The sequence below is a fragment of the Hesperophylax consimilis genome, chromosome 8, assembly GCF_061612785.1.
Source record: "Hesperophylax consimilis isolate HC1 chromosome 8, BYU_Hcon_1.0, whole genome shotgun sequence".
Lineage (NCBI taxonomy): Eukaryota > Metazoa > Arthropoda > Insecta > Trichoptera > Limnephilidae > Hesperophylax > Hesperophylax consimilis.
The window spans coordinates 2,347,800-2,360,598 of NC_142843.1; the positions used below are offsets into that span (position 1 = coordinate 2,347,800).

Sequence of the window (12,799 nt, forward strand, 5' to 3'; positions counted from 1 at the left end):
TCAGGGAGTATCTTGTCGTTTTCGGGTTCACTGAATGGCATTTTCGCTTTTGGAATAGATAACGCCTATTTGTCTGCAATCGGACTAGCACTTTATTTGTATAATGGGAATTGGTAAAGATGCGCCTGTTTTCCGCAAATCGGCTAGCACTGGTAAAAGGTAAACAAAGTGAGCTCACTTTCAACGAATCGTCATGCAGCTACTTAAACTACCCGGTTTTAACAATATTATTGTTATTCGCTAGAATATCACTTGTAAAAATTGCACTTGTAATATTTTCCGATGGAATACCGAGAGGATAAAAGAACACCGTTATAGCCCGCACAAAACTGCACTTATTTTCAAATTTGTATGCTCGAATTCACTTTTTTAGACACTTTCGGTTGATTATCGTAAGATATATCGTATATTGCACGCAAAAACAGCAAAGGATGCCGAAAAGGATTTACTGTCTGTCTAATTTATAATAGTTCTGATCGATGTAACAACCTGCAGCTCACAAAAGTCAAATATATTTTATTGATTTGTAGGTTATAGCTCTTTACCGATAGTCAGTAGCACAGAGAAATCCAAAAAAATTTTGCGAGAAGTAAATAATGATGGAAGGAAGAAGTGACCAAAACTGACCAAAAAATTATCCAAAGAAGCAAATCAATCCACGATGGAAAGCTGGCACCTAGCCTGAGGAGGGATGGAAATAGAATGAATGCCGTGGAAATGAGACCCCCGAGACTTTCATTAAGTCAAAATAAATAATTTGATACCTAAGCTCTCAATAAAAATTAACTATGCTTTCCCAGTGAGTTAAAGTGTTACAATTACAATGGACTTTCAAAAATTACATCTTACCTTTAGAAAAATACAGAGGTTAATTTTGAAGGTCGTCCTACAAAAACTATCGATATTTACAACTACACATCTGTTAAAACTAAACAGTAGGTACATACATAAGTAAAATGATTATTTCAATTCAACAATTTTCAATAAAATAAGTAACTGACCAAGATCTTTGTCAACTTAGAAATCCCTGAATTTAAAACTAGTGCTTGTCAACACCATTACGCTTATTAAAGTGCCATTTTTTTTTTAAATTTTACAATTTTAAAATGAAATCAGAAAGAATAAAGCTTTTAAATTATAAATTAAGAAATTATATATTATACGACTCCCAATTATAAACATTTATAAAGTAGTTTTTTTATTTTTGAAATAACTTGATGAGTAAGACCTCAAATTGTAATATAATTATTGAAGATAACATTAGTGATTTTAAATAAAATTTTGAAGCAGAAAAATATACGGTGGCATCTGGGACTTGAACCCAGGACTTCGCCTTGCCGAGACACTGCACTACAAACAATGAATTAACAGGTTTCCGGGTAAACTTTTAGTTTAAAAAAAATATACAATAAGATAAAAAATAACATAAGATTTTCGAATTTCGTCATTATATATTATCAAGGCAAATGCAGATGCATGAACACGTGTTTCGATATATTATGTTTTTACTAAAGGCTTATCAGGAAACGTTCATAACTGAATTACCAATAATTTGAAGAAACTCTCAATAAATTAGTAGTACTCATATTTCTCCGTGTATATGTGATACTCTATACACATAAATTTCAATTAAAAGTCTCGAAAATGAGGGATGATAAATAATCTTCTTACCTTCCTATTCTTGTAAACTTAGTACTAATTTGATAATAATGGTGATTTGTATTGTTGCAGGTGAGTACCGAGGCAGATCGATTGATCAAAATGGAACCTTCCAAGCTGGACCTGGCGCAAAGGCGATTCATGGAGGCACAGGACTCGTTGAATTGGGTAATTCTGTCAATTCACTCCCTCAACACTTAAGCCTTACTTGTGTACACCCTTAACCACATAACAAACAATAACCACCCCTAAGTACGAATACCTGCTTACCGCCACTAGGTACATACACTTTAAACTTACAAAACTACGAGTATAACATTTTTTTTTATTATTGAAGAAAACAACAGAAAAAGTTGCGGTCGCATCTAGGACTTGAACCCAGGGTATCGATTCTCCAATCCAGGCCGCTCGCAAAAGCCGTCGAAAGTACATACATTGCTCGACATTCTTATTCATGAGTCTAGTCGAAGGTACGTACTTACATAGGCCAAACGTCAAAATTCGTTTCAATCCAACAACTAGTGGGTCGAACCACTCGTTGTTCTAGTGGACTTCGTTGAGAATCGAGTCACTGGACTTAGCGTTCCTCTCTCACAGCACATTTTTATTGGCTGCTGGGCATTGACTTTGTAAGACAGATAGATACATCACAATGCTGCTGGGTTCAAGTCTTAGATGCGACGGTATCTTTTTTCTGATTATTTCTGTTTCATATTTTTGTTGAAAAAATTCTAACATTGTCTTCAATAATTAAATATTACAATTTGAGGTTTTACTCATTATTATTAATTATTTTTATTTTTTCATATTCCTCTTCTGTTAGACGGGAAAAACATGTTTTTATTTTATTTATTTGCATGCGTGTAAATTGTACAATCATTACACATTACCTTAAATTGGTTGACCACTAAGTTAACCATCTTTTAGCTATACTACAGTGATGTACAGTTTGGCAATAAAATCTAGAAATTTATTCCACTATTGCGCTGTTTATATATACCTCGATTCAATATCGAAATGTTGATTCCTATAGTATCAGCCGTTTATGGTTAACGGATCTGAATATTATTAATTTATAAGGTACTCCATATTAAATTATAAATAGTTAAGGTACCTATTACGCATGTCCTTAATATGTCTTGGTAATTTCGTCCGGATGAAAATTATATGAACAATACTAGCAAAAACTACTAAATAAAAATACAGTTTATGGAGAGATGAAAAGAAACAAATTAAGAAAGGAAGAATTTGTGTGGAGAGATGAAGAGAACAAAATTTAAAAAGGATGAATTTGTGTGGAGAGATGAAGGAACAAAATTTAAGAAAGGAAGAATTTGTGTAGAGAGATGAAGAGAACAAAATTTAAAAAAGGAAGAATTTGTGTGGAGATATGAAAAGAACAAAGTTTAAATCAATAACAGGTCACGAATTGCAATCGACTAAACTAGCCAGGTACTTCCGAACCCTCCTCCTTCCCGACTCATTCCCCTCCCCACTCCCTTCAGTCTCACAATATATACCCATCATGAGGATTTCACAGTCCCGCAGGCTTCGGACGTGATTTGATTAAATTATTACGTTACTTTTTACGATTTAATGAAAAACAATACCTCTAAATTTTTCCCGTTTGGCATTTTACAGCAATATTTCTTTTGAAATCTCGTTAGAATTATTACCACTATCGGCATTTTCCATATCTTAAAAATTTATTTTCTTAAATGATCTTGCAGCATTCTGTCCGCTTGACGTCGGATTAAACCAAAGGATCTATTAACTACCTTCTCTTTAACAGAAACTTGATTGATGGCAACGTTTGTAGATGTGATAATTTATAAATATTCTTTGAAGGTGCGCACCGCAATAAACAAGCTTAATACTCTGGATATTTGGATTTTGTTTAAGTGTTGTTTTTTTACATGTCATTTGTCATTATTATATTCAATACGAAAGACTTAATTCTCCTTGCAATTGTGATTCCTGATAAAATTCCTCACGAAGAAATATGTTCAAGTATGGGTCAATCATATCCATAAACCACGAGATTCAGATTAAATAGAATCGTTAAATTCAATTGAACTGCGGATATTATCATTATGTTCCATTCCATTGTAATGAGAGCAGGGCTATCCAACCGTCGGGCATCGAAGTGTGCGCACTTGCCTGTGCAGGGGCCCCGAGCGCTGGGCGGCCGCGTGGGCGGGGGCCTTTGTCCGCGGCCCGCCCCTCGCCCGCCCTGGAGCGATACGGAACAATCGATACATTGTTCCCCGACGATAAGGCCCCCGATGAGAATTGAGAATCCCTGTGCCATTTTAAATATCGTACTTTACTGTGCTGGAAGTTGTGTATCTACCTACCCGAATATAAAGACAGAGATATACTTTAGCGTGATTTTATCCAATATTTTATACACTTTATCAAGTCGGGCTAGCTTAAGTCCCCGGCGTCGCCCGGGATTTACGCTGAGTTGACGCCAGATGTAGAAAGTAATTTTCCTCTTATTTTAAACGCCATGTATTCAAAATTTTCAGTAGGTTTGTATCAAAATACTGCTTTAACGGGTGAATAAAGGGGATGGTATGGTTTTAAGGCATTTTTTTGAAGGTCAACCTGAGAAAATTCATTAATCTAGGAATAAAAGTGTAAATTTTGATAAAAATTAAAGGCACATATTAGTCACACCGGCAATCTAACATACATTAATGGTTGGCGTAACAATAATTAATTCCATTTAAACAATTAAAAAAAAAGTAATTGACAAATAAGATGGGTAAAAGACAGTGACGTGGTTATAGTAGATGGGTGGTTCGACCCCAAGGGCGAGGAGGGGGTGGAAAATTTATTATAATGTTTTTTGGGGCGACTTATTGTTGTGTACATGATTGGGACCGCAACTTATTGTTGTGTACATAATTGGGACCAAAACTTATTGTTTTGTACATAATTGGAACGACAACTTACTAAGTACATCAAGTTGATAAATGAGATGGTGTAAATAATATTGTTGTATTTGACAAAAATTCTCTTTTTCCTACGCAATACTATGGTGAGGGAGGGAAGCGGGTTTAACCCTATAAACCCCCCCTCCCCTAATGTACATCTTACATACCCGCCCTTGGTAAAAATATGTAAGTAAGTTGTATATAAAAATTCCATCCATATCCACGTGGAAACTGGACGAAAACAGGAATAGTGTAAAACTTCCAAAATAGGGGAAGAGGCAATAAAGGGATGTTGTACCTATATTTGAATCCAATTGTTAGTCTCTGGAGTGTAAATCAACTGTCATCAATTGATATTTCTTCAACAACAAGTAATAATAATTCCAAAACATTTTCTTTTGATTCTAAAAAAGTATTGCATGGTTACAGTATTAACAACCGCATGTTCTATTGAACTATAGACTGCCGATATAGTTGTGTTGAATAACCCACCATTAAAAGTAAGTAGACGTATTGGTGCCTAGTTATAGTTATGGTTATGGTTATGCTCGCAATTAAATTATATTCACACTTTGAATCACATGTTTCTATTCTCTTTCTATCAGAAATTATACGAGTAGTCATGTCTGACCGCAGAGGCAGCGCGTTTAATCTATTGATGAACTAAATAAGAGTGGAGATGGGACACACGACTTTCTCAACCATTCAACATTTTAAAGATTTGCCACTCCATAAAAACTTAAATATAATTTCAATCACTCATTTTCATTTTCATAACTGTATTTATAAGATGTTGGCTGACATTTACCCGGCGTTGATCGGGGACTTATGAATGGTCTGAGGTAAATTTGTGAATTCTAATGTGCCTGTCAACTGGGTGCATTGTTAAGTTGGAAAAAATATTATTGTATTGTAGTAAGTATTTGTTTCATTTTATCGTGCCATGTCTTCTTCGGGCATCTCCTATAACTATTCAATTTCTTCTTTCAAAAACTCACTTTTTCAGACACTCATTTCCATAAATCCGTCATTCTATCCAAATATATATATATTTTTTCTTTTTTTTATACCGTAATTGTTACATTATCTCGCGATTCCGTTCATTCAATTTTGCTATTGACTTACCTACCAATGGACAATGGACAATATCAGCGGGAACATTACAAGTCAATCGGTTTAATTGTTGGCAGATGAATTATCTAAATGCGTTTAAGATTGACAATTGATTTTATTCATTTAACATATATATCCAGCTAACAATAAAAACACCCTAATATAATAGAACTTCCTTCTTCTTCTGGCGTTACTAAGATTAGATTGTTAATATTAATTTTAGTTGTAAGTTGCTAAATATGAAAATACTCGTATATAGGTCATTAAGATTGTAGTTATAGGCCTTAGTCGTAAGTCACTAGATATAAGTCTTAGAGATAAGTCAGTAGTTCTAGTATTAACTATTTAAGAAATATATTTGTACAGCGCCCTTGAGGTGATTTCTCACGAAAATGGCGCTATATAAATTAGCCAAATATTATTATTATTAAATCTCATTTTACCCCGAATAATTATTTGATTCAAGTCTTTGTCGGGAATCACCAAATTTTTATATTTTTCACTTCTTGTAGTGTGATTAAATCCACATTGTTACTGTTAAAAAACCAAGTCGATTTTAATTCAACTCTGTATATCATTTCAGTGCAAAGATAATGCGTGAAGTCTTTCCCAGTATCCCGACTTCTTTTACAGTTCAAACTACTCTCTAAACACTCCTGGCACTAATAAGAATAAATTTTGAAATCAGAAGATTTTATATAGATCTAAATCTAACTATATATGATGTTATAGTAATCCATTGTAGACGTATCTACAATAAGTCCACTATTAAAATAATTTTATATTATTGTTTAGCGACAGAAAACAGGATTACAATTGATTATAGCAATCGGTTTTTTTGTCTGTAAATACATAAAGGTATTGGCCATCAAACATATTCCATATTGCCCATCTCTTCACAGTTGACTTGGGGTGATTTTTTGTAAAGACGCCTTTCTAGCCATTGACAGCCTGAAAAAAGTGTTGCTAATGATAGACCATTGTTGCCACGACAATTGTTGTCTACTGTGAAAATTAACCTGATTTTAATTTTCTTTAATACCGCACGCAATAGCCCCAAATGATCCTAACCGTTTGGAGCCCGGGAGACTATGGCATCCTCAAATTGTAGTGTGTTGTGAAGCTGAAGATAATAGAAAAGAGATGGGGAAGTACCTGGCTATTTAGATCTAGTCACCAAACATGGTTAAAGCTATTTCAAGCAACGTTTCAATTCTGAATGGTTGTCTCACCCCAGGGCGATTCTGAGAGTATCTTCCCGTCTGGAAAGTTAAGCAAATATACTTTATATCATTTAAAATGTTTAAATTGTGAAATAACACGAATCAATCGATTTGGACCCGCAACCCTCGGATTGTTAGCCGAGAGCCTTGATACGCTGGTGTGTGGGGTTGTACCTAATTTGTGAGGCTAGGGGTAGTAGCCGGTCAACACCTCTTGTTAAATGGGTGCATATAAGGATTGGTCATCATCACAGTGGTCGGCTTTGGTTCCGATCCGGAACCTTTGGACGCCAAATCTTGCCGGGGGCAAGATATGCCTAGCTCTGCGGTGAGACATAAGAACCCTTCTCAGGGTGGTGAGCATATGGGGCTTATTCACAAGTAAATCAGAGTAAAAGACAAGTTTCTGTACATATAAGTTGAACTCTATTTCATGATAACAGGGTAAACACTAAGCAAGGGATTTTAAAAGACTTACCCCCTATCAGACCGATTCTATCCTATCTAACTATCTAAACGCGGATGAGTGGAGATGCCTTCCTCCCAGGGGTACGTCTGCTTCGGCGCTGGCGACCGGCCCACCAGCTCCGTCTCTCGTCCAGTCTCCAGCCAGGAAACCAGTCTCCGGTGTCCATCCACCCGATTATTGCGGATCCTTTCAAGGCGCGCGTGTGAATGGCGGTAGGCGGCGTTCACGCACCCAAATACAATACTCATCCGAACGATCTAGTATTCCTCAGCGTACTCAAGGTTTGCATGTACGAAGCGAGAGAGGATTGTCTCTTTAAACGTGGATTACATCCCAAACGGAACACACGGCCCGGTGCACTTTGGCACTCGTTTAATTCACGCGGGTTTTAAAATTGTCGACCAACATTGCGCATATTTCGGCGCGGGTTTTTTTTACATTTAACCATTACTCCGCGTATCTCAGGATCGGATGCCTGATTTTACTTTTAAGATTCGTCGCGTACTTACTCCTAGCGGTTTTTTAAATTGCTCCATATAAACTTGGCACTTGACGTTTCAACTGAGTCCTCGCCCAACTGGGCTCCGTTGGAAAGTGTCGAACCTTGCAAGAATAACCTTTTCCCGTTATTTTGCGCCGATTTATGGCTGTCAAAATAACCATAGACAAAAATCAAAATAATAATTAGTACCTAATTATAATTGTTATGTTTCTAAATATTTTCATAACAGCCTTACCTCTTGACTACGGAGGCCATCAAAATATACTAGGAGATATTATGCTGTCAACATCCACAGTTAATGGTCACGGTGACTCGCGTTAAAATATAGTCACATTTATCTCTGAGGTCCGTAACATTGCTAATATTTGCGCACGATAAGACAAATTAATTAATCTTTTTTTTTTTTTATAAATTTAATTTAGATTAAATTTGATAATATTATTATTGTAAGCCTTGTAAGCCGAAACAGCTGTCACAATAATAAAAAACTAAAACACTTGCAGAACTTAATAATAATATTATCAAATTTAATCTAAATTAAATTTATAAAAAAATTAAATGGAGTTCTACGAATTAAACACAAAAACAATAAATAATTAATCTTTCTCACCGGAGTAAGTAATCCTGTCTCAAGGTCAACATAAAAATCAGCTCAACACGTCATCCGGATCAAAAGTGGCGCAACCCAAAACTGCAACACATGATGACTTTGACAATTTTACTACTTTCTTTACAGATATATGTAATGACGTATTGGAAATTAAATCAGAACACAACAACGAATCCAATAATACCAATGACATAATTCGATAATACCCGAGCATTCAGGTTCGGGTTCCGTCGGAGAAAATATTTGGACGATTACGTAACTCGAACGGGTACATAATTATAATAATAATATAATCACGAATCATTTCTGATACGATAAAAAATACAAGTATCGTTATTTCTGGTCGGGCTGCTTTATGCCCAGTCGCCATGATATAAGCCTTTTTTATCTTATTCAATTAACACTTAGGAGGCTGCTCCAAGTGAAACTTGTAACCATAGATACTTGTTGCAATCACCTCTTGTTTTGTATGTGAGCCTGGTATTCATAATTCATAACAAAGAATTAATAATAATTGACAATATGTAATATTTCAAATGGGTATAATGTCTGAAAAATAATTGCAAAAAAAGTAGTTAACAAAGTTAAAAGCAGTTTTTTTTATTAATCTCTTTGCCTTAGTGTTGCTTAGAAAAAATCAACGTAGAGATATTATAAGACAAGGGTGAAAAGTGTACAATATGTACATATGTCAAAATTAAGGCCAATTTTGTTAATAAGATGAACCCAGAATCAAAAAGTCCTCAAATTTGATCGTGAGCAAAGGAGTAAAACACTCGACTATTAATCCAAAGGTCGCGGGTTCGGGCGGAAAGCTGCGTTGCTGATGATGGCCTATAACTTGTTGAACGGTCACATCAACAATCCAGAAAATTTCAATTAAATTTTATTTTACGTCCCTGATAACTTCGCAAGAGCGCGTAGGCACAAACCATTTATTCTTCCGAGATGTAGGACTAACTTACCATTAGCAATGCCTCTCGGAAGAATGATAGTCCTTCTAAACTCACTAGCCTCTTATACAAAGTCATCGACATTTACCACCTGAGCATTAATATATTTAAATCGCTAATTAGGCAATTATGATTGTGTATCTATATAATGTATCTTTGTTATTGGAATTTTTTATTCTGTAAATATGCATTTAAAATATAAATATAAATAAATAAATCCCAGCGTGCGCTAGTAAAATTTGTTTTATGAAGTTGTGTTATTTCACGATTCGTTCATTTATTTATTTATTTACTAAGGGACCATGTCCAATTGCAACATATTTCACATTGCACGAATTTAATTCAAGGATAAATGTTACAATACAGGATTATTAAAAAAATACTGCTATGACAAAAATAGAGCACATAAACAATAAAGATAATGTCAAGTCAAGACAAAAAAAATGCATTCGTTTATAGCTCTATATTACTTAAAATAATATAGTGCATACTTGGGGCACGCTCCTGAGTGGAAGATACTTTCAGTATCGCCATGGTATAAAACCATCATTCAGAATTGAAACCTTGCTTGAAATGGCTTTGATGACCAGATCTGAATAACTATGTATTTCCCTACCTTTCTCCTCCTCGTTTCCTTTCCTTCCACAATACCTTTTGCCACAGAACGTACCCCAATTGGGGATGCCATAGTCTCACTGACTCCAGACGGCTGGGATCTGTTGGGACTCTTGTGCGGTGTTATAAAAAAAATAACATTTACAAAAACTGTATTTTTATATGACGTAACATTTTTCCAATGAAAATTTAATTCATTGCTTCGTTTCACAGTTGCAAATTGTATTGAATATTTTTGTTGCTAAGTGTTTTTTTAGTTCAGGGAAATCCCATTGAATTACGTCTGGCAATAACAAAAAACATGATCATGAAGCGCCGGTATCTTCATTGACGATGATCGTGAAAAAGCATGATTTATTGGAATGATTCTGTTAAAATTATTTTTACTACAAATAATTCACAAAGAGTAACGCTCATAAATAAGAGGTGAAGTAGATTTAAAAAAATTGTATTTACTTTGTATGTATAATTTATTGCACTAATTCATTATTTTTAAGAACGTGTAGTTACGCAATTTTTTTTCTGAAGAACTTCTTCGATAATATTTTCAGCAACGGAACCAATGATGAATCAAATGAGATGTGAGAATTATTTAAAGATTGTTTTTGTGTTTCAAATTTTAAATAATGACTCTTATAATGGCGGTATCCAATAACCGTCCTTACTAAAACTAAACATCCTGAAAAACTGGTAGGGTGAACAGTAAAATACGATACAAAGATTTTAATAAATTCTCAAAGTAGAAAAATATGTTACTCCCACCTGTCAGATTCAGATTGATCCATAATTAACTGTAGTATTTTATAATCTCTGAAGAGAATTAGATACATCAACTTGTTGCGATCACGCCATGAATATTAACTCACTGAAAAACTACAAGTCCTTCTCTTTGATGCAAATTTCGCACTATTTTCTTGGATTCATTAAGGCGATACATCACGTCCTGTAAAATTTGGAATCGAGCCGCTAACAATAACACTATTTATTTACAGGGCTATAAGGTTTAAATTACTACTTTACCACCGGTTTTGATTTATGCAAGAAAAAAAAATCCTATCACAAGTATTCAAATGTTTTCTAAAGAACTTAATTTACCAAATTTTACAATAAAACCACAGCCAAAAAGGTTTTTGTATTTAGGAGATTTTTAACATTGAAGCAGTTCTAAAGACAAATTTTCACATTTAAAAAAACATGATTTTGCATTACTTATTACTTCGTAGTGCTTCGCCTTAAATCATCTATTCTCCCTTCTAGTTTCTACGTATTTTTCTCTTCTGATAGACAAAGAAGAACTTGAATATCTTAAACTGTAATTACAGTCAACATGCACAATTCACAATATTAATAATCGTGATGTGCAATTTTTATGCAGTGTCATATAATGCATTTTCAGGTATCTATTTGACATGCTATTGTTATTATTTAGTTTATATTCCAAGGCTCTTATTGACACATCTAACTTAATGGCATATTATTTGGCCGACATTTTATGTATAGAAAATGCAAATTAAGCAATCGAAAAATTGTATGCATAATAAATCGATCGGATTTGAATACATTATGATTTCAGGTAACGATCTTACACTTTGTCAAGATACATTTATACTTGGCGTACTAATTTGGGAAAACACAATATCTCTTGACAACATTTGACTAAAAATACAATTTTTTTGTATAACGCAATAAAAATAACTATAAACAGAACTAATAGGTAGAAGCCAGAGTTTAGTTAGTCGCTCAGAAGATGATGGGCGTACTGTACATAGATATTGTAACAGTACACAACTGCAAACCTTGTATAAATCGCAAGTGCGCCGCACTGTTGAATTTGGTAAATAGCTCTGGACTAGAAACCCAAAACCCCCGAAAAAACCCTTGGATTTCAACGTTCAGGGCAAGCACGGGAATGTTACCCTTGTTCTACTGGTATTTTTATAGAAGATGCTCTGAGGAACAAGTACCATCGATTCCTTCGGCACCGTTGCACAGTCGGAAAACACACCAATCGTTCGCCTAACTTGACGCATTTTTACATGCGAACAGTTCGTTTCTTCGATATGTTCTTGAGTTCAACATCTCGGCTGTGGAATGATTTGCCAGATTCACTCCTTCCTTTCCTCACAAGACCCTCCACACAGCATTCTCAAAGGTGACATAATGACCTATTTTTTTTTTTTTTTTTTTTTAAAAGAAAGACAAACATTCCCGGGTTACGAATAACCCAACAATGTTTGAAAATCTCCTACTACCACCACAGAAAGCAGAAAATGTTGCTTGTGTTGTGATGGAGGACTTAGCCAGCCGAGGAATCGAACACGCGACGCTCGGGTGAGACCCAAGCGCTATGCCCACTCAACCACTGACCGGACTATACATGATGTCCGGGGGTAAAGTGCACAATCTTCGGAATATGATTATACATGATGGTACAAGTAAAAAAGATTAAAAACTTTTTTCAAAATTTTAACTTTTCAGTTACAAAAGTTGAATTTTTCGTATGGAGAAAATATATATATTAATATGGGGACAAAAACGGAATTTCGAAAAAAGTTAGTAATATTTTTAACATCTACCATCATGTAGAATCACCTCCCGAAGTATATGCACTTTACCATCGGACACGTATATGTGTGGAAATAATGTTAAAAAGATATATAATTATATAAAAATCACATAAATTTGTAACATTTGAGATCTCTTTCAGTTCACC

General features: G+C 34.7%; 1 protein-coding gene across 3 annotated transcripts in view; it reads left to right on the forward strand.

Moving 5' to 3' along the window:
- Sp1 (transcription factor Sp8) overlaps positions 1-12,799 on the forward strand; it is a 104,638-nt gene that overhangs the window by 10,507 nt on the left and 81,332 nt on the right. The window contains exon 2 of one of the 3 annotated variants that reach the window (XM_089634375.1): positions 1,732-1,827. The exons of the other annotated variants lie outside the window; for them this stretch is intronic. Within the exon in view, the coding sequence (XP_089490501.1) occupies positions 1,732-1,827 (96 nt within the window). The remainder of the gene's footprint in view (positions 1-1,731; positions 1,828-12,799) is intronic. 3 annotated transcript variants of the gene reach the window in all.